Below are 23125 nucleotides of genomic sequence, written 5' to 3'. Positions count from 1 at the left end.
TAGATTGAACTGATCCTAAAGTGTATTTCCGTTGCCCCCAAGAGTGTGAAACATATTGAGTAAGTATTGGTCATCAGTATATTTAGATGGCTTTCAAGTTGAGGTGGTTCACAGGAAGACCAGCACGCAGGTATCATTAGGTGATTAAGTTATTTAACGTGTCGTAATAGTCCCGGCCACTGTGTCCATGGTTGTAACACAGTAAAATTCCCACGGCAGTTAGCAGTTGAGACTTTTTGCTGAACCAAATCAGAAGCTTACCATCACCCTGAGTCACAGCATGATAGCAGTCCACTGACCACAGGTGTGTGAAAGTGTGCGTGTGTGTTATGCAGATGATAAGAGAGAAGATTAAATGAATCCGTGAATGTGCACTTCAGATGTTTGATGTAATGCAGCTTATAAACCCTCATCTCATCAAGTGTTGGTTTCTCACGTAGAGCAAGGGCACAGAGAACTTTCCCTTTGACTCTCAATTTAGGCTCATCTGTATGGGTTTCTGCTTTGTAGTAGTAGTTCATTAAATTAGTGACCAACTGACATGGTCGCATTGTTTCACTCACAATGTTATAACATTTTCAGTTATTCTCTAGACTATTCTCCATGTTGTGGCTGTTACAAATGACAGATTTTACCCATGTTGCAAGTGTTGTGTGGTGTGCTGTGTTGAAATTTCTGCATAACTGAGACGTCATCTTGCGTCAACACTCCCCTCACATCCACTTTTCTCAACACTGTGAATGCAGGCTCACACATGCAACTATTTTCTCTCACACAAACACAAACACAAGCGCACAGTTACTGACACTGTGAGTCATTTTCATGTGCTTTGTGTGTCTTGTGTTTTCGAAATGTCACAAATCCATTTCAGAAGCCCATCGTGTTTTGTTGAATGTATGTCTGTTCTTTTCTTTCCTTTTTCAAGATGTAGGTTTAAACTATTGAGACATGCCTCTGTGACTCCAAACTCATCCTCAAGGCACCTAATTGTGGGTGACTTCCTCTTGGCACCACCCCAGATACACAGCAGATGAAATTACTAGTCTTATTTTTCTTTGGGACTCCTTCCTCTCTGTCTTTCAGATTATCTCAACTTGTGCTACTTTACACATTTTACTCTGCTTGTCCTTCTTCACTGGAGAAAGAATCTAAATTTGCCAGGTAGATTTATTTTCTGGCAGGACCCTGTGTTTAAAGTAGTCAGCTCAGCGTAAGCTTCAGGCTCTTCTACACACACAGCTAGTTCTTTGAACAGGCTCCGTCATTCATCCGCTTGCTGGGACACTTGACATGGCATCCTTTTATTTCCCAGAACATCTGAAAACACTGGAAAATTCCAGGAGGCTTGTAAGCAGCAAGCTGTCCCTGGCTTGTTTTACTCAGACTTGGCACTTCATGAAGGCCTGCCTGTCAGGAGGTTGTTAGACTGGGTTATACCGCTTTGATTGGTCAAGGGTAGTTGGTCTGGGATTGGCTAGACTTGGCTGTCTACAGGGTAGACAAGAATGACCTAATCATTTTCTTTTGACCCCACAGATGGAAAAGAGTAAATATAATTTAAGTTAATTTTTCATTGTTTCTCAGACCATCCTGTCAAAATAACAATTGCAGATTTTCTTTCAGCTGAGTTGTCAAGCTGCATCTTAACAAATTTCAGTATAAAATAGTAAATAAATATTATTGCCAGAGGCTTTTTAACATCAGTGTTGGCTTGGCGGGTGTCCCAGGTGGAGCTCTTTGTGGTCAGTGAGTGCATTTAGTTGTCTGATTCACTTATTTAAATATATTTCTGCCTAAAGGTTGTCTGACTAAATTGTCATATAAGACAAAACAGGATGTAAAACTGATCATGTGTTCACACAAATACAATGGCCTTTTGACAAATTGGCTCCTCGATCAAAGCTCTGTCACAGAAGAAGCTGATTTATGTCTGCATGTCAAAGACAGCTCATACTGTCCACAAAACGCTTGTTGTGCTCAGTTACACACAGTATCAAATCAATTTCATATTGAAAACAAAAGTCTTCTAAATAGCAAGTTAACCAAAGAGCTTTTTTTGCCAAAAAGCCAGTGTCTGCTTCAAGTCTGTGAGAAGGTCAAGGAAAAAGAAAAGTTCAGCGCTGTGCTATTAAAGTCACAGCCCAGCAGAAATGACAGGGATGTAGGACATGCAGACAGCTTGGCATAATGTAATCCAGACAGAAAGAGAGACACCAGTGGTTGCTTTTCAGTTCCTGGCCCCAGACCCACCTCATGAAAACACACACACACGGGCCATGAATCAGGTTCTCTTAGCTGTATGGACAAGGTCAACAGCTGACCCTAGAGGGGAGAGCCTGGGGTGGGGCTTGTTTCAATCAGCTGATCGTAGGAGTGGGGTGGGTGATTTAATAACCTTCTGTCTCACCTACATACACACAGCACAGATACTGGCAGATTAAAACAGTTTCACTGCACTGTCTTCACCCACTGACAAGGTTGTGCTGGGTTAGCCTTATATACCTCTCATATTCATGATTGCGATTTGACTCACACACTCCCACCCCTACTACTATTGTTACAGAAACATTTTCAGACTCAGAATAATAAGAGAGGATTGAATAGGGTTCAGTGGGAAAAGTGTTTTAACAGATCACAGTCATTCATGATTTTTTCTTTTTTTTTTGGTAAAAGTGCCGTTATCATTTGGTGCATAATAGTGTTTGTAACATGACGCCATCTTTGTCCTCCTTTAACTTTGTGGTAAGTGATTATATCTCCTGAAAAAGACGTCAAACAACATACACATTAATATCGGTGAAAAGTTAAATGTGGTAAAGAGATCCTCTTCCTGCTGCTGAATTCTGTGGGAAAAACAAAATCAGGATAAACACACAGCACGTGGCTGAAAGGGCAGAGAGGGCTGGGAAACAAGGGGGGACAGGGTTTCAAAGAGAGAATAAGAAAGAGATGACAGAAACGTATTTGTGAGATGGTGAGGTCATTTGAGGTGTGTGTTTGTGTGTATATGTGGGCGTGTGGGGTAAGTGGGAGGCCTGGGTGACTTGTTTCCTGGCCTTGGAAAAGCAGCCAAGCTGGCAGTGTGTAGGAGGGGAAAGTCCTGGGCCTGGCCTGCCTGCCTGGGGCCTAGGCCTGGCCTTGCTCTGCAGCAGGTTATTGAGTTTAACAGGATGTGGCCTAGGACTATATGCAGAAGTGTACACCTGAAGTTTGCTTTTTGATAGCAGGGGGTCATTTAGACTCTGACATGTAGCAGTAGCAGAAACTAAAGGCAGAAAAAGTAGTTTCTTTCTATGGTTGGTTCAAGAAATTGTTGATCTTTTGGTCATGAACTGCGTCAACAATAAGTGGAGTCTTTCCAGGTGGGAAGTTGGCAAGGAATCATGTCCCTGTCGTGTCAACTGTTCATTTCCATCATGCCAAAGAAAATGCGTGTGAAAGGAGCAGCTGGCAGCATGTGTATCACGGGAGGAATGTGGCTGGCAGTAAATTCCCCAGCACAACAGTGGAGATAGCAGTGACAGGGATTACCATACGGAGGATTTGACCACACCAAAGTGGGGTGGAAAAGGGGAAAACAAAACAACAACAAACAAACAAACAAACAAACCAAAAACTGTACATAGTTCGATGTCAGAGGCCATGATCGTAACATAATGCAGCATATCAGGAAATACAAGCCACATCCCCTGAGCTTATTCTTTCATGTGCTTAAGAAAGGTTCCTATCTGATAAACCTAACTTATGTTTCAGCCCCTTTAAAATGGTCTCTGTCAGAAAGACACAGCTATCAATGATGGGACTTTTGATGAGAAACAGTTTTTCCTTTAATGGGAAAGGGCAACATTGACAGACAAAGAGAAGTACACAGACCCATGGACATTGTTGTTTAGAAAGCGAACTAAAAGATAGGGGCTGCTAGATTTCCTTGTATGGTAGCGCCTAAGATTATCACAGGGCCTTTGTTATAGTCAGTGTCTTTGTAATCATTATATTAGAAACGGTGTTCCTCAGTCCTCCTCAGGCAAGTGTTGAAGCTGCATGAGTAGCACAGATACATGCTTTTTTACCCATTTGTGTTTGCTAATATTCAGTTACCTCTCATGATTAAGGATTCACTGGTATTTTTTTTTAAGGGGGGGGTATCATTTGATACATGTTAGATTTCTCATTGCACTGTAAATATATCAAGCTTATTGTGGGTGGCTTATGTTTAGAAGTACATTTTTCCAGGTCTGATTCTTAGAGCTGATAACCACCATCTTCAACCACAACCCCTCTGCAGCTCTGCAGGCGTCCTGAGAGCTGGAGGAACTTGTTGCAGCCGTTTTTTTTTTTTTTGTTTGTTTTTTTTTCTTCACTGCTTTGTGCCTTCATTAATCATCTGTAGGCAGACAACTGTCATCATCCAGACTCTCAAATACAGTTTACTGTTTATGAGAATGTGACACACAGTACATGCACATGTGTGCTTTTTCCTAATATTAAGTCCATTTCAGCACACAGTTGTTTAGATTATGCCATGTTACAGACTAGTGATCAGATGGATTCCAGTATTTGTCTGTGGTTTCAACTTTACTCTGTGAGTTGTAAAAGGAGGAGATACAGTAATGCTTGCTTCAGCATTCATAACAGGAGAGAAAGTGAAGTGGAAGAGAAACACGTGAAGTGCAAAAAAAAAGGAGGTGGACAAATGACAGGAAAACACATGCACATGGGCTTTCATATGTTCTTCTGTGTACGTGTACACACAAACACAGTTTTTTTTTTTGTTTTGTTTTTTTTTAACCAGCTATTCCCAGAAATTACAATAAAGATTTCAAGCAGATTTAATTCCCTGAAAGGCATTTTGAAAAACACACGTACACACACAGAAACACACACTCATGCTGATATTTTTTTTTATTGCGCAGCAGAGAAAAATGAGAGACAGACAGGCAGAGAGAGAAACAGAGAGAGAGAGAGAGAGACGGAGAGAGAGAGAGAGAGACAGAGAGACAGAGAGGCAGGATTAGAAGTTTCACAGTTTTGTGGCAGTGTGCTGTGGAAGGAGCCAGATTACCATCAGAGCAGTTGGAATTCAAGTCTTATCTCTGCTCAGCAGGGCCCAGTCTAGAGAGCAGTACATGAACTAGCCCTGGGTACGGGCCTGCCGGGGGACAAACACTGCTGCCTCAGTTACGCTCTGCTTAACAACTCGATTAGCTTGGTGGTGAAACTCGGCCATGTCTGGGTTAGCATCAACCAAGACGTGGCTGAGTTCTCTGCTGTTCCTCTGAATCAGGAGTGTTGGTTCTCCCAATAACACTGCACCAGCACAGTATGCTCTGTTACATGGATTTGCATGATGTGGAAAGCCTAGAAATCACATTGTAACATAATGAGGAGCAATGACCCACAGGTCTAAATACAAATCACATATTTGCAGAACGAATTGATTTAGGGCTAGTTTCAGCTTGAGCTTGAATTAATCCATTGTGATGCAGCACACTGAAGTCATTAGATTTTACAGGATTCAACAAATCATTTTTAAAGGGAAAGTTATTATGACAGCTCATATATTTAATTGTAACCCAACTTACTCTGTATTTTCAAATCAAATCTGTTTAATCTGTTTGTTTCTGTAGATTTTTTTTCATCAAATGATGGGCGTCTAAAACTTTTCAACCGATCCTGCTCATCCAGTATTGGTGTTTTTACTGTACTGTTTTCCATGGTGAAATACATGCATCTGCACTTTTGTGTTTTTCCACAATTCTGTCTCTGTGGAACGATGCCTCTGGTGACACAGTGTCCCTTTTCCAAGCCTTGTTGTTTACTCATCTATCCACAGTCAGAAACTTCAAGAAAGGGGGGAACAGAGCAAGGAGGTGAGACAGTGAGTAGGATGAGATAGGAAGACACACAACTGACAGGATAAACAAACAAAATGGTGACGGGTTGGGTGTTTGGGAGTGGTAGTGATATTTTACAGGGACCTACATCCCTCTGTCACCCCAGAAAAGGTAGTTGTTCCATTCAGCTGTCTGCAGGGTGGAAGAGCTTTGGTGAGGTTGCTTTCAGAGCTCATGCCTGATCTTGCCATCAGGAAGCACAAGCACACACACACACACCACACACACACACACACACACACACACACACACACACACACACACACACACACAGGAAGAAAAGGAAAGAAAGGTAGGGTGAGATAGCTGAAGAGAGAGGCATAATCATAGAGCTACCTTTTTAAGAAAGCACTCTTTCCAACACATAAACATCTACATGTTATGGTCAATGAGTTGTTTCTCTAACGTCAGAGGGCAAAAATATACACATGTATCTGTGAGCACACACAGGCCTGGGTCTGTGTTTGTCTGCCTGCTGCTTACCCACCTCAGTGGGCCCCATTCCCACATGATGTAGTCATGTTCACAGCAAGAGGCTGACGTCTTGTCTTCTCATGCCTGCGAAACATTTCCAGCTGAACTGTGAGCAATAGTAAATACGCAGCTATGACAGCAGCCAGCACAGCTTCTCAGCATTAATCAGTAGCAGCGTATTGCTGAGATCTGAGTCACCATTACAGTTAATCATTTTTTGTTTCCACGCAGTTTTTACTTTGACCTCTCACAGAACAGTATCGTTCTTCCTCTAAAAGTTGTCCTCAGTCCTGATACCATATTGTGCTTCAACCCCACTCATCATCACTTGTGGCTGTACACTATTTTTATCTGAAGAAACGTAGCTCTGGCTGTACTGTACGAAAACCATGTAAGCATGTGTAAACGCAGGATGGATACAGAAATGTATAAACTGATCATATTTACATTGCTTGGGTGTTATGTATTTTACACAGCCACAACCAGACCCTAAGGAGTAAAATTCTACATTTTGGGAAATAAGTTTACTGGCTTTCTTCCTGGGAGTTGGATGAAAAGATTTGATACAGCTCACATGTCTGTACACTGAATATGAAGCTGCCACCAGTAGCTGACTCACTTAGCTTAGCACAAAGACTGGAAACAGGGGGAAGCAGCTCGCCTTCCCATCTATGTAAATAAGCATATTTCCCAAAATGTGGAACTATCCTCTTTAACAGGAGGTAAACAGTGAAATGAAATTGCTGAATTAGCAAGTTGGACCTTCTGTGTTGTGTGTGTTGTTGTGGGTGTGCTTCATGGTCCTCTCGAGGGTTTAGCTGGAACATGGGGGTGTGGGAATCTCCACACTTGGCCCACAGAATATAAATATACATGCATACAGTCACACACACTGAGGACTACGAGCAGACACACACCCACACAATGAAATGAAGAGATCCAGACTCCATTTTCCAAAAATAGTTTCTCTTCAGCTCAGCTTGTCTTTGTCTACCATGTTCCCTCCCCCTCCCCATCTCTCAGTCCCTATCTCCCCACATCCATGTTTATACGTCTCAGGGGGCCCAGGGGTGCCAGTGAAGAGTATGGTTTAAGAACGTGGCATGCTAATGGGGTTGGAAAGGATATGAATAGAGGGGCGACTGGAAGGCAGCCATGGCTGAAATGACATACACAGACACAACCATTCTGATTATGCTCGCTTTCCATTTTACATGCACGCTCTTACACGTCTGTGTGTGATCAGATTTGGTTTTGGCTGCTGGTGTTACTCTTAAAAGAGTCCAGAATGAATGTGCCACCTTTTATTGTCTGTGCTTCACCTCCATCCATAGGTATCTTCTTTGTATGGTATATACCTACTATTGCTCTGCTGCATGATGTGTGCCTCGTCTGATATGGGATATATAATTAGCATTTATTTTCCCATGAATGAAAAGGGAGTGATGGCGAAGCTGTGTCAGGCTTGGTTTTGTTTTAGGAATCCATGCGTCCCTTTCACAATATAACACCTCCTCTCTTTCTCTGCCTTCAGGACCTGTCCTGCATTGATGACCTCTCCACAAACTCTCTGTTCTCCTCTCCGGCTGACTCACTGTCGGAGTATGCTGATACCCAGTCCTTCATCAGCACAGATAACCTGGACACAGTGCCCACCCTCTGGGACGTCAACACTAGTACCACCACACCAGCACAGAGCCAGCTAGAGGTCAGCAGCAAGCACTCACACACACGTCATTACCAAAAACACTGGTTGCCACACCAACAGCTCACCCCTACAACTATTACGCAACACACACTTTTTTAAAATAATCACACACGTGTGTAGTGGGGGCAGACACCAAGCACCAGCAAGCAAGAATCAGGTTGTCTCTCTCTGTAAACATTAGTGCTGATCTGGCAAGTTGCTGCAGGTTTCATTCTTACTTGGGATTTTCATGGTGTAGCTGTGTTCAAGTTCATTCTTCTGAAAATACACTAATGGCAATATAATCCACACTACAACTGTGTTTGACCAGGCCTCAGTGTTATTTACACTAAAAACAATTGTTTTCCTTTATTAATATTTAATTTGATAGCATGCAGAGCGGGACAGACGCATGGCACCGTGATTGAATGAGGAATGTTCCCCGCATTAGTCACCCATTTGTACCATAAATTACTTTAATTATCTTATGATCTCCTTGGGAATTACAGCTAATTGTTTTAGTTTTGAACAGATTTCAAGAATAATGTAGTCACAACATAAAAAAACACCAATTTCTTCACACTATTATCCAGATATTTTTTTTACTAGCATGTCTAAATCCATTTCCGTCATCCATTATTCTTAGAATGTAACTCAGTAGTCAAATAGACTGATTGAATGTCACCATGTTGCTATCCTGACACTGCACCCAGAGCAAATCAAACCTACATCCTACCATGTTGTTTACTATTGCCACAGTGGTGCACAAAGTAGTATCTCCAAATTGACGACTGAGATGTGCATGATATGCTGTAAATATTAATTATGTTTGTCTTTGAAGAGACAAAGTGCAGCAGAGAAACTCAACAAACTGTTGTGTATCATTATGATCTGAGGAGGGCAACTTTGTTTTCAAATGTTGTTCCTCCAGTCCTGCCTGCATTGCTGTTTAGGCCTCTTTGAATTAGATGAGTCTGTGGATATCGTTTTGATTTGAATCAGAGCACATTTATTTCTCCTGCCTACTGAAAACCTTTTATGTTTTCCTTTTCATTCCGCCCTCATTTCATCCATTATGTTTCCCAGACACACACAGCTTTATCTGGCTTTTTTTGTTGTTGTTGTCGCTGGCTTTTCACCGCCAGACAACAAATTGCATTTTGTTGAGTGCTGCTCCATCAGACATCCATGACGTTCCCACACGCTCTCATGCACACGCATATACAAATGACAAACACACACACACACACACACACACACACACACAAAGATTTCTTGTCTTTTTTGTTTCTGTTTTCTTATGCATTTGACACTGTTTATTTGAGTTTGTATTTCTTCATTTTATGTTTTGTTGACAGCAGAATGGCACCAGCAGGTTTCATGGCTTGGCCAGTTTGGATGATATAACTGCTATTATCAGCGCCCCACCTTTAGGAGGATTCCAGGTAGCCACACCAACCTCTCCAATCTGATGTTGAAATGAAGCCAAGCTCTCTAGCTAGATGAGCCTTTTCATTGGCAGTTCTCAGTAATGCACAGATATGCAGACTGTGTTCTATGTCTCTAGCACAGCTGTTATTACCCTGTGTGTTTACAATAGAAGATAAGCCTGAGACTATTTTACATAGAAACATGACGTGCCACTAATCTGAGAGTGAGGGTCACATATTGACAGTGTAGTGCATGAAAGTAATATGTGATGAGTGAAACTGAAAGGCTTGGGCCTTCTTTGGCAAGTCTATTTTAACACAGATGATGAAAGCATTGCTGCATATTGCATATACTGGACATTTCTTCCTATGCACATTAGATAGAGAACAAATAATACCATACACTGCATTGTCTCTGAATTGTTTATGTGACAAGAATAGAAGCAGGGTAATATTGACTAATCTGTCAAAATGAGACCCTCCTCATTTCAAGTTTCTCAGATAACATGCATCTGCTGTTGCCTGAATATGTAAAGCACTTTTTTTCCTATAGTTACAGACATATTACAAAGCCCTATTTCTTTCCTCTTTGGCTGCTTTTATGCACCTTTTAATTTTTGTTTGTTATTTCACTCTTTCACTGGTTAATCCACCTTGATAAGGAGTTCTACATGTGCTGTGTTGACTTCTTACTAACTGCTCCCCCGCCTCTAACTTTCAGCTACGGTCTCTTTGCTAAATCATCTTCAGCTAAGCTGAAACAAGAAACTCCAGAAACAAAACTCCCAAATGTGGCTATTGCTGAAGTGAATTACACTGATGACTGACTTTTCATTGTTTCCAGGCTCAGAGAACCCAGACTCCACCAGAGGAGGAAGAGGATGCTGAGGAAGAGGAGTCAGAGGAACTGGGTCATGTAGACACATATGCTGAGTACAGACCTTCTAAATGTAGGCCACTAGACTTGTCAACATGTCAACATTGACTTACCTAATCATCATCTGCGCTCTTCTGTTTTAATACGACATGACACTGAGCACTTTGCTGTTAACATGAGTATAATTTTCTCTTCTTTAAACCGCTCTTCAGCCACCATAGGAATTTCTCATCCTGACATTGTGGTGGAGACCAACACACTATCAAGTGTCCCTCCCCCTGACATCACATACACTCTGTCTATCCCTGAGTCAACTATCAACAATGGCTCGCTGTCTGCTCTGCAGCTAGAGGCCATCATCTATGCCTGCCAGGTACACAAACTTGCACACAAAACATAAAGCATTATCAGTGATTAATGTTTTGATTATGTTAGAAAACTTTGTTCATGCATTTGCCCTCTTCGGCCCACAGCAACACGAGGTGATCCTTCAGAACAACCAGAGGGCGGGCTTCCTGATCGGAGATGGGGCTGGGGTTGGAAAGGGACGCACTGTGGCAGGAATCATCCTGGAGAATTACCTTAAAGGAAGGAAGAAAGCACTATGGTAAGAGATGTAATGCTCTGGTAGACCTCATACAGCCTTAAACCAAACTTAAAAGATAAATAACAGCTGCAGTTGCTCTGGTTGACAATCCTTGATTTATAGGTATGTGCTTTGTATCTAGCTGTATGCAGGATATATTGTAAAGTAGGAGCTAGTCTGTGCAGTTAGTGGCTGGATTACTGACTTTCCTGTTCTTGCCCTCAGGTTCAGCATATCCAATGACCTGAAATTTGATGCAGAGAGAGATCTCAAAGACATAGATGCACCGAATATTCCTGTGCATGCCTTAAACAAGGTGGGTTCAGGTGGAATGAGTGTCACAGCCTGAGAACATGTATTTTATTCTTGGCAACAGATTGCGTTATATATGCATCAGAGGAGAAAATGAAACAAATCAACCCATATTCTCCACTTTAAAATGTTTTTTTTCTGTTTTTGTAGATAAAGTATGGAGACACAGCTACCTCAGAAGGAGTCCTGTTTGCAACTTACTCTGCGCTGATTGGAGAGAGCCAGGCAGGAGGGCAGCGGCGGACAAGAATTAAACAGATCCTGGACTGGTGCAAGCCAGACTTTGATGGAGTTGTATCCTTTCATTTTAATAATGTCACCTACATCATCTGTCTAGCACAGAACTGGCATTCAAAGTGTTCTTCCATCCTGCTGTCATTTTAACACCCTCACATCCCAGCAGTGGTTTTACACAAATTGGCTTTGCCTGTCTGTGTTGTTAGCCCTTGACCTTTCACCATCACAGATTATTTTTGATGAATGCCACAAAGCCAAGAATGCCACATCTACAAAGATGGGCAAGGCAGTGCTTGACCTGCAAAGCAAGCTGCCACGGGCCAGAGTGGTGTATGCCAGTGCCACAGGTAGGCTAACACACAACTAAACACACATTTATACACCTACTACAACACGAATGAGGATTTGAAAATTCATGTTTTTTGTCATCTCTGCCTCAGGTGCCTCTGAGCCAAAGAACATGATCTATATGAGCCGCCTGGGAATCTGGGGTGAGGGCACGCCCTTCAGAATCTTTGATGACTTCCTGCACGCCATCGAGAAGAGGTTCGTGGGAAAATTCACTTGAGAGCATTATGTTTTCTGAGAGCCTCTCAGTCATGTGGATACATATCTTCATATTGCTGTGCTTACTGTAAAATTTCTTACAATCAGTTTGCGGTTATGGCTGGTTGAACTGTGATTGAATCATGTTGAATAATTTATATGACAGAGGTGTCGGTGCCATGGAGATTGTTGCCATGGACATGAAAGTGAGTGGGATGTACATTGCCAGGCAACTGAGCTTCTCAGGGGTATCTTTCCGGATTGAAGAGATCGGACTGGACAGTGACTTCAAACTGGTCTATAACAAAGCAGCCAAACTGGTGAGCATCGTGCTTCTTACATATAAGGATCAGCTGCTAATATTGTGTATTTACTGTGAGTTAAATAAAAAAAAAAAAAACACTATACTTTAAACTGACTGTGAACATCTGGAATCTGTGTCCAGTGGGCGGAGGCATTGCAAGTGTTCATGCGTGCAGCAGATGAGCTGGGTCTGGTCAGCAGGAAGTCTCTGTGGGGGCAGTTCTGGTCGTCTCACCAGCGCTTCTTCAAATACCTCTGTATCGCTGCCAAGGTCCGCCGCCTGGTGGAGCTGGCCCTAGAAGAGCTGCAGGCTGGAAAGGTCAGTACAGCACACTCTTGAGCACTGACTCATACAGTGAGTTTAGAAGACAAGAAGTCACCAGAGTAAGATCCAAGTAGGAGATTTTCTATAGATGTTGCTTTAGTGAGGAAGGACTCCAAGCACAGAATACTTTTTTTTTTTCTACCGTGTGAATGCTGTTGTGTGACAATAATGTTGTCAGTACTTTGCTTTGTCTACATAGGAACAGCCAAGTTTTGGATTGTATTTGTTGAATCTACAAGTATTAGTTGGATGGGGGTTTTTTTGCATTTCCCTGTAAAAACATCGACTTGAGTGTGTTTTAGTTAAAAATCCATAAAATTTGTCACCCTGATTCCAGATATGAGTCCTCAGTGAAGAACTTCAGGAAACACAGAAGAACATTTTGGTTGTTGATGTGTGTTTAATTTTTTTCCACCACAGTGCATTGTTATTGGCCTTCAGTCGACTGGAGAGTCTCGCACCAGAGAAGTCCTGGATGAGAATGATGGGCATCTTGACAGATTTGTCTCTGCAGCAGAGTGAGTGAAATGGAAAATGTCTATTTGTTTCTATGTTAATATGTTTACTTGAAAGGATATTCACAGAAAATGAGAGAATGTCTCGAAGGCACTGTCTGAACAGCTAAATGCTCACTCACAGCTGTAAGGCTTCACAGGAAAACAGGAAAGTTTTACATCGTTCATACCTGTCTGACATCTTTAGCCCCGTTTAAAGGGGTTGTTTGTTTGCTGGAAGCCATAGCAGCCTGTGGGCTTCTTCTACTTGTTTTGCTGCTTCAAGACACTGACAAATGATTTGCCAAGCCTACTTAAATGATAAGTATTCAGGCCATGTTTATGTCCTCACCTTTTATGATCAATGAAACCAGGAAATCTCTTTGGTTATTAGCAGCAATTTGATTTACAAGCAACTCACCTAAGAAAAACAAGACAGGGGGTGAGGTGCTGAGTGCTTTGAAATTGTTTGACCCTAAAGCTCTCACAGCAGACATACCTGAACGTCTGAGCATATTAGATCACACACATGTTCATCTGCCTGTCAACACCTGACACTGACAATGAGGCCATATCAGGAATGTACGGCATCTAACTGCCTCAATTACCCCGTGTTGTCCTGATCACTTTGCTGTCAAAATAAAAGTGTCCTTCTCCTCTTCTCCTCTTCCTTTTTGCTTTAGGGGAGTATTTCAGTCCCTCGTAACAAAACATTTCCCTTCAGAGAAACAGAGGAGAGAGAAGGCACCAGGGAATAAGAGAAAACGTAAGTGAGGAGGATTTATTTGTTACACCAAGTCAGCATGTGGACCCTTGAATAGTGTGTCTGTATTGTGTTTTTTCACCATCACTGTATGTAGCCAGTCAACTGACTTATCAGACATTTGCCTTGTAATCAAATTTTAACGATAAACAGAGTGTTGATGATCAGAATAAAACACCCTTCTTCTTGCATTCTGCATTCATTTCTTGGCTTCAAATCATCTCAGGGATTAAAAACACAATAATAACACAATAATAACACAAGGTTCACGTTTTGAGCTGTTCTTGTTTCTTAGTATAATATCATATTGTGGCCTCCATTCAGGGAAGCCCAGAGGTCGCCAGACCAAGGTACCCAAGCACACAGTGGACAGCGGCGGTGTGATCAACATCACTGACGACAGCAGCAGTGACTCCGATGGCATGGACACAGACTCCAACTCCTCACCTGACTCCCTGCAAGACAATGATGATGTCATCTTTGTGAACCACACAAGCTGCCAGACAGGTAGGGAGGCGCCCTTTTTTTTTTTTTTCTTTGGATTGTGTTGTCGGTAGGAATGATGTGTGAGAGGATCGAATAAAAGAGATACTATAGCCCTTTCAGAAGTGTCTCAATGAAAAATAGTTATGTGTGGACAGTGAATGCTCCTCCACTGTAACCTCCTGTGTCCTGTTATTTTTGTGACTCTCACCTAGGGTTACATAGTTAATGCCCCCTCTGCTTTGTGTTCACAGCAAGGATAGAGGAGATGAAGCAGGGCCTCCTCAACAAAATAGCTGTGCTTGGGAAAGAACTACCTCTTAATACCTTGGATGAGCTCATCGATAAGTTTGGCGGACCAGATAAAGTCTCAGAGGTGCGAACCACACTCAACTAAGATTCACGTGCTTCAACTGTCACCAACACCTGCATTTTGAACAACAACATTTTCTGTCTGCAGATGACTGGTCGTAAGGGTCGTGTAGTTCGGCGTCCTGATGGCAGCGTCCGTTATGAATCACGGGCTGAGCAGGGTCTTACCATCGACCACATCAACATCAAGGAAAAAGATCGCTTTATGAGTGGAGAGAAGGTCAGATACATCAAATCTATATATCTATATATAAAATAATGTCTTCAATGGCTTTAACCTCTTAAAGAAATGTGCTGCTTTTTAAACATTGTTCATTAAGATCCCAGCAATAATTAAAACCTCTCTCTCTTCTCCAGTTGGTGGCCATCATCTCAGAGGCAGCCAGCTCTGGGATTTCCCTGCAGGCAGACAAGCGAGTGAAAAACCAGAGGCGCAGGGTCCACATGACCCTGGAGCTGCCATGGAGTGCAGACAGGGCTATTCAGCAGTTTGGTGAGTCAAGGAAATGAATCTTACAATGAGCCTTTCAGAGGTAAAGGCTGAGTAAATGTTTGAGAATAAAACTAAAAAAAGACGTATGTCGTCTTCCTTATTAAAAGTAACTGTTACAGAAGAAGAGCAAGTCTGGAAAATGACTCATTACAGCTCATACCATTGTGTTAGCTAACATGCGGTTTGAGTGTAATGTTTCATCAATGCCATTGTTTTTGCAGTAAAATAAGTTTTTCTGCTGCAGTTTGTTGTATAACAGGTTGAAAGATGGACTGGCAGCAGGCAGCAACCTTAGGGTCAGAGGTTATCAGGAATATTAAAAGGGGAATTTGTAGAAGTAGATTCTTCTTCAAGGTCAAGGAGCCCTGCGTAGTTTTAATTCTGTCTCTCGTATTTAGGTTAAAGGTTACCAAATTAGGACAAATGTTGTCTTGTCTCACTGAAACACTGCTGGTAATATGAGGCTGTGGTTGCTATCAGTTATCTCACATGGCATGCTCTAGACATTTAACCTTTCACACAGAAAACAGTTGCCGTTGTTAATTCCATTACTGGATATCAGTATTGCTTTGCTGCAAGTGACAAGGATTTAGAAAAATACCTTCTCTGTCTCCACATCTTCTGTCCATTTTTTTTATGCTGCTACACCCCAACCCCCAACTCACACACACACACACACACACAAGTGGATTAATTAATTGTTTACAGTAATTATGAAACTTCTTAAGTAAGACTTTCCATTAGTGGCTGTTCTGCTCCGTATAAAATGGTGGGTTAATGGCGGGTTAATGTTCACATACACCAGAGTGCACATTGTACAAATACACACACAGTAAAAGTTATTTACTCCTAAGAAAAAAAAAACATTCCAGAAGGTTTTTCTATGGAAATCAAGAGACTTGTTATAGTTGGTCAATAACACCTGGCTCAAACTACGGGTTTTCTCCCATGAGAGTCAAGATAAGATTTCTCTGTCATTTGATATTGCAGATCACGTCACCAGGAATATCCCCGTCTTACTTTTCTGTTTCTGATTACTTATCCTGTTTGTCATTGGGTGCAGCATGTGTTTACACGGAATCAACTTTGTTTTTGTTAATATATCGAGTTTTTTTCTTTCTGGTTGTTGATACAAAGTCTGTTGAAACCACAGCTGTTGCACATAAAGGGACATCAAGATAAGCTGGTGTGAAATTATTTTCATATGACAAAATCTGCCTCAACCCGGACAGCCAGTGTGTCATTTCAAACCTTATCTTAATTGTCAAGAACATTTTCATTCATTTGGTTAGATATGTTGTTTGTGAGACATCAACATAAACATGACTATGGGTGCTTGTCCATCCATCTCAGTTGTAAAGATTTTACTGTAAAATTAAGGACTTCAGCTTTAAGGCCTCAACAAACTACACTGCAGAATACAGTTAGGCTTCATTCATCAGCTCTATAAGTGTTTTAGTTGTACAGATTTTGTCTTTATCGTCATCTTATCCTTGTCTTCTCAGGTCGCACCCATCGGTCCAATCAGGTGACGGCCCCAGAGTACATCTTCCTCATCTCAGAGTTGGCTGGGGAGAGACGTTTTGCCTCAATTGTGGCAAAGAGACTAGAGAGCCTGGTAAATATAGATGTGTTTGTGTAGATGTGCACGTTGCATTTGCTCTTTTTATTTTGCCAACATTTCCTTTACGTTTCCTTTTAACTGAGTGAAATCTGTGTCATGGGAAAATAATCCTTTTCACCTTCTTGTCTTATGGAGTGTGAGAAGAATCGTTCCACTGTAAACAGAGAGGATCTGTGTTTTGTGTTTATTGATTGTTGTGCTCTGGGTTGCCATACGACTCAGCCATTTGCATCTTAACCCTGCTCTCACCCTCTGTCCTTCCTGTTTCGTGGGGTGTTCCCTACTCTAGAGACTCTATAGAGTCTCTTTTATTGTCTGTTCGCTTAATGTTACATCAACTTTTCTCCACAAACCTCAAGAGATTCTGGGTCTTTCCCCTCTCCAGCTCCATAACGGAAAACTGAATAAGCAGAAAAAAGCAAAGAGCTTGTCTGGATAATTTATAAGTCTGTGGTTATTTTCCACAATTATCAATGCATTTCAGCACTAGCAGTCATTTATTTCCATAGTGACACAGCATGACAGTTCTTTTGGGAAAAGGGTAAGGAGGGTGCGAGGGAATGGTAGTTCCAGGAAGTCGTTCCTGTGTTTGCCAGCCACGTTCGGTAAATCTGCATCAAGAATAGGTCACATCTCGTCTGGGTTCTTGTCTGCCTGAACCCGATACAACACACACACACACACACACACAGTCACTCCAACTAGGCGGCTGAATACCTTTGCAATGGGCTGACTCCAGATCAGCAGTGAAGTCATATTTGGCGAAGGCATCCCTTTGTTTTGGTATCTCAAGGCATTTTTCTGTGTGGGCAGAGCCAGCAGCTGGCTGCAATGCTGGTCTCCTGTTGACTTGGCTTCTTCGAAACTTTCCTTCACCTCCCTCACAGTTCATTTGAAATCTTAAAAGCACTGAAACCATCAAACTCAGCCTAGGATCTTCAGTATACTCAGCATTATATTTTAAGTATAAATGAGATTTGTGTCTAAATTGTGTGTAAATTATCTGTCACTTTGCAAAATGTTGCTTTGAGTCTATTGAAGCACAAAGTACTGTCAGTAGGCAGCTTAAGAGAAATTTTCCCCTCACGCCTCAACCTCATCAGTTTCCGCTGACACCCTGGACACACACCAGGCTGAGTACTCACACTATTTGGTGAGTGCGTACGTGTGTGTAACAGTGCTTTCCCATACTGCTGTTTGATGCAGAGTAAATTTACCGACATCTAACAGTTTTCGGCACATTCATGTTGAGACATAGGTTAAGTTGCAGTTTAAATGCCAGGTTATTTGACTCAGAGTAGTTTCAGACACATCATTAATAAAACATAGATATATATCAGAACTATTATAAATATATTTGCCAAGTGGTGTTTTAGATATTCAGTTAATTTTCAAAAAAAATTCGAAACTTTTTTTGGTTCCTGTTTCTGTTTTTAGGATTTTATGGCATTGTCTTGTCTTATGAACATATTTGGGTTTGGAAGTGTTGGTTAGACAGATGTTTCATAGACCGGACAATTGATCAAGGAAGAATTCTGCAGTTTAACTGATTATGAAAATAGTTATGTCCATTGCAGCCTCAAGTTAAAGTGGTGCCTAAAGTGTTTGTTCTTGGCAAAAATGCAAATGAAGTGATGCAATTTTAAAGGATTTCTACAATTATGTTAAGTAACTCTGAACCATTAATTCTGCTCTTCTCAATCAAGTCACTATATTAATCCTATAATAACTGCAGAGTAACCATATCGTAATCCATTTGTTATTAGCTGTAAAGGCTCTACTCTCCCATGCCTCATCTGAGCATTGATGTCAGGTTGTATAAGCGCTCTGAGCCATTTAGATCAACAGTAAACACAAATTTATCCCACATCGCTGTGACCATCTGTATAAGTGTGATGATGTTCTGATGGCTATAAAGCAAATGCTGTTAATACTAATACTACTAATACTACGACTGCTGCTACTGCTGCTACTGCTCATAATGACAATAATAATAATGATAATAATGTTGCTAATTCACTTTGCAGGGTGCATTAACCCATGGAGACAGAAGAGCCACTGAATCCAGAGACCTGAGCAAATACAATTTTGAAAACAAGGTAAAAAAAAAAAAATCATTTAAGAACCTGAGAGTAATATTTTGACCTTCAAGGGTAAAAATGTGCTTCTTTTTCATTGAAACTATTTAAGACTGTCTCCGTTTTAGCAGTATACAGTATCTGAGAGAATATGTCCATATTAATTGTGTTTCCCTTTTCTTGCAGTATGGTACCAAGGCTCTGGATAAAATCACCAAAGCAATCCTTGGCCACATAGAGAACAAGGTGCCCCCTCCCAAAGGATACCCTGGGGGTGAAGCCATCTTTTTCAGAGGTATGTTTTAGCTTTAGTTGACTGGGAGCATCTGTAAACGGAGAACAGCTTCACCAGCACAAAGTCTACTATGATTAATCAGTGAAACAAATGTGTTTTCTTTATTTCAGACATGAAACTTGGAATGATGGATGTGGGCATCTTTTGCAAGGAGTCTCGCTTTGGGATCAGTACTGAGAAAGGTAGGGTACCCAAGAGGCATGCAGGCAAATTTTATATCAGAATACTCAGGCCACCTTCTTTAAAATATCACGCGTCTGTGTTTTGTGATCATCTGTCAACACAAAATTAGTTACATTAACTGTTCTGTGTTCTGTTTTTACCTCAGACTGTAGCATCACCAAGTTCCTGAATCGTATCCTAGGCCTGGAGGTCCACAAGCAGAACTATCTCTTCCAGTACTTCACTGATAACTTTGATTACCTGATTGAAAAGGACAAGAAGGAGGGCAAATACGACATGGGAATCCTAGGTATGGCGTTTAAGTGTCACTCAAAAAGACTCAAAAAGATTAGATTTTACTTGGAGAAGCAATCTGTATTCCTAATTGTAAATGTCATGGTAGCCACAATAACACTTAATTTTAAAATGTATTGACAGGCCTTTTAATTAACAGATTATTATTATACAACAACTAAGTTATAAATCAATTATATCAGTAATAAAATGCAGTACCTCAAACTGGATTGTAAATTGGTCCTTGAGGATTGATTTTTAAAATCTTCTTATGTGGGTAATTATTTTGGTTCACTTGTTCTTTGTGTGTCTGACAGACCTGGCCCCAGGTAACGATGAGATCTATGAGGAGAAGCAGGAATCTTTCCTGACAGTTGGAAACCCTCAGGATGGACAGGTTGTTCTCTATAAGGTATGGACTGCATAACTTCATCTCAGGTGTGACAGCAGAGGACTCTTTAGCAGTATGTTGTGAGACTATTGTCATTAAGGTCCAAAAATGACATCATTATGTGATATCATGAGTTATCTTGCAATGTCCACCCATAATTTTAAAGGAGCCAAAATAAGAATTGTGTAGCACAAATGAAGAAAAGATCACCAATATGGTGCAACTCAAGTAGACTGATGAGCACAGGCATAATATAGGCCAAGGCATCACATGTCACAGTCACGTTAAATGTGATCGTCTTTGCCTTCTAACAGATTGAACTTTGCTTTGTTGTGCCTGCCAAGACAGCTTGAGCTCTGTGAACTGAAGTGATGCTATGAATATACATGATGGCCAAAAAATGCAAATCTTATGCTCTCTCTGTTGAGTTTTATCCTGTACGGCTGGATAAGTTCATGTTCAACGGCAGCAAAGCCATCTTCATAGATTCTGAAACACATACTGGGGACTATAAATTCACTGAGATGTTTCTCAACGAATACAAAGAGACCTGGCACAACAGTGAAATTGTTCCACATAAAATACAGTCACACAGGTAGTAGCAACCTCTGCAGTTAAATGTGTTTTGTTTTGATGGATGTCACTTTGCCAGCAGTAACACTGTGATCATACAGACTTAGCCCAGGGCTAAGGAGCCTATGTAGACACTAGTTGTAGGTGGGAACAGGATAATTACTGGTATTTTCTGCTTTTCACTGTCGGTTGCAGGCTAACCTACATTTGACATTTCAAAGTTGGCAGCAGAGCAGAATGCTGCACAGCCAGGACCAGTTTAGCAAGTGTGGAAAGAGAGTGTTGGGTACATGCCTGACTGTGGTAGCCAATGAGTGTTATTCATTTGTATGTCTGTATAACTGTGTTTTTTGGATTATGCATTCGATCACTCTCTCTATGCAGGAGTCTGTCTCACAATCAGGACAGTCGTGTGTAGTTGCTTGACCACTTAGCCCCCCCCCCCCATGCTTAAGTTTGAGTTTTGTTTTTTTGCCCCTGTAGATCAGTGTGGACAGAGGTATGCCCTGGGATGAGGCCTACAACAGGTCACTGAAGCTCAGCGGTCCTGATGAGGGATTCTACCTGTCCCAGAAGGTGAGTCCGTGTCATAATAAGAAAACGTAACTTCTTACTTAACCCTCACAGAATAGCAATGCGATGACACAATAGATGTCCACTGAAAACATTTTCTTTAAAAAAAAAAATCACTGTCTGTGCGTCCTCTCCACAGCTACGAGGTAACCACCCATGTGTGCTGCTGGCTGAGCAAGGAAGAGGCAAGAACTTCATTGTCTTCAAGCCCAACATCGGCAAGCAGACCCACCCCGAGAGCCTGGACAACCTGCAGCAACGTTACCGGAAGGTAATGGCCCAATTGTCTGTTGATGAACCAGTAAATATCAGTAACTATACACTATATGAAGTCTTAATTTATTTTAGGGAAAAACCTTTTCTGATTACGGGAAAGGTTTGACAAAAGACCCAGCTGCACATTCTCAGGAGTGATACATCATGTCTGCTAAAATGATTCGCAGTCACCATTTGGATTATTAAGAATATGAGTCTGCTGCCCCCTTGTGGTCATGGAGGAGTACTGAACCAGGCAATCTTGAAAGGAAAAATGTAATACTGTGTATAAACATATGTCAGAGGGGATGATGAAGTTCCTCTACACTCATGTAGCTGATTAAAACTTTACCTGTTCTCCCTCCCTACATGAACAACACTGTGATGATTAATGACCATTCACCATAAGCTGACTGAACACAAGAGCTATCTCCCTTTGACACAATCAGGGGTTATAAATTAGATAAAACTTTTTGTTATGTCTTTGTTAGAGGTTAAAGACCTCTTTATGACCAAAGCATTTTAAATCTGTATAATGAAGCTCTTAGCTCATATCGATGTATGTTTCCTTTTCCAGGTGACTCCTGAGGAAGCCAGAGACAGCTGGGAGAACCAGTTCACCTTCTCCTTCAAGAAGTGTAGCCATGCCAACTGGTAAGCAGGAATCCAATCCGCAGTGTCCTTTGGGATTAATGGCTCACTACATGCAATCAGGCTGGAACTCATTAGGACTCAGTCAGGCTGGGTTTAAGGTCAGATGCCATTCCCAAGGATTTGCAGATCACCTGAGAACTAATCATGAAGAAATAACCTGCAGGTCTCACATGTGCCCTCATCACCAGATGACTTGTTAGTGGTTTTAAAAATGGCACTATGGAGCAGTCAGTCTCCTAATCTGCCTCACACTTTGCCTGAAAGAGAGATTTGTAAAATAAATTCAAGGCTCCTTTGGTGTATGTCTAAAAGATGTGACTTTTTCTTCTCTGCCTTCTCCCTAGGAATGGCAAGTGTAAGAAAATTGAGGAAGGCCATGAGTGTCTGCAGGGCATGCGCCTCCGTCAGTACCATATGCTGTGTGGTGCTCTGTTGCGTGTGTGGAAGCGTGTATCTGATGTGGTGTCTGACATTACCAACACCAGCATCCTGCAGATTGTCCGCCTTAGAACCAAGCAGCATAACAAGCAAGTCGGTAAGTTCATGCTCCTGCCAGAAGTGATACACAGTTCACTAACACAGAGAACATTTGTATTAGTTTTTAGATTTCACACAGGTAGGAATAATCAGTAAACCCTGATGCAAAACAGGTCTAGGTCAGAGATTAAAACGTGAACTTGTAGATCTCAGTGAGTTGTTTTGATGGTAGGATGGAAGGTTGTCAAAGTGCTGACACGTCTTTATGACAGTTTGAGGAAATGAAATTGATGCTCACTGTCTTTATTTGTCCCCTATGAACCCTATGAGCTCTACATTAATGCCAAGTGACCCTTTTGAAATGATCAGTCCCAAAGTACAGAAAGTGTTGCAATTCAGCTTCACATCCTCAAAAACCCAGTAGAGTGAAGACACTGCCTGGAGATACAGAGTCTGGTCTATGTGGACCATGC

General features: G+C 41.5%; 1 protein-coding gene across 5 annotated transcripts in view; it reads left to right on the top strand.

Moving 5' to 3' along the window:
- Positions 1–23125, top strand: part of sbno2b (strawberry notch homolog 2b) — a 60064-nt gene that overhangs the window by 34305 nt on the left and 2634 nt on the right. For 3 of the 5 annotated variants that reach the window (XM_071487434.1, XM_071487437.1, XM_071487438.1), the window contains 27 exons: positions 7903–8076; positions 9414–9500; positions 10330–10435; positions 10575–10735; positions 10836–10969; positions 11174–11264; positions 11411–11554; positions 11727–11844; positions 11938–12043; positions 12210–12363; positions 12489–12665; positions 13092–13189; positions 13849–13931; positions 14253–14435; positions 14666–14787; positions 14872–15003; positions 15141–15276; positions 16782–16894; positions 18928–18999; positions 19165–19273; positions 19384–19455; positions 19602–19745; positions 20047–20141; positions 21177–21269; positions 21406–21537; positions 22099–22175; positions 22520–22710. In XM_071487434.1, coding sequence (XP_071343535.1) covers positions 7903–8076; positions 9414–9500; positions 10330–10435; positions 10575–10735; positions 10836–10969; positions 11174–11264; positions 11411–11554; positions 11727–11844; positions 11938–12043; positions 12210–12363; positions 12489–12665; positions 13092–13189; positions 13849–13931; positions 14253–14435; positions 14666–14787; positions 14872–15003; positions 15141–15276; positions 16782–16894; positions 18928–18999; positions 19165–19273; positions 19384–19455; positions 19602–19745; positions 20047–20141; positions 21177–21269; positions 21406–21537; positions 22099–22175; positions 22520–22710 — 3304 coding nt within the window. The remainder of the gene's footprint in view (positions 1–7902; positions 8077–9413; positions 9501–10329; positions 10436–10574; positions 10736–10835; positions 10970–11173; positions 11265–11410; positions 11555–11726; positions 11845–11937; positions 12044–12209; positions 12364–12488; positions 12666–13091; positions 13190–13848; positions 13932–14252; positions 14436–14665; positions 14788–14871; positions 15004–15140; positions 15277–16781; positions 16895–18927; positions 19000–19164; positions 19274–19383; positions 19456–19601; positions 19746–20046; positions 20142–21176; positions 21270–21405; positions 21538–22098; positions 22176–22519; positions 22711–23125) is intronic. The other 2 variants (XM_071487435.1, XM_071487436.1) reach the window with 2 other exon arrangements.

Source organism: Trachinotus anak, unplaced genomic scaffold (assembly GCF_046630095.1).
Source record: "Trachinotus anak isolate AG129_WGS33_773 ecotype Australia unplaced genomic scaffold, CSIRO_AGI_Tana_v1 ptg000010l, whole genome shotgun sequence".
Classification (NCBI taxonomy): Eukaryota; Metazoa; Chordata; class Actinopteri; order Carangiformes; family Carangidae; genus Trachinotus; species Trachinotus anak.
This window is presented reverse-complemented; position numbering and strand designations above follow the sequence as displayed.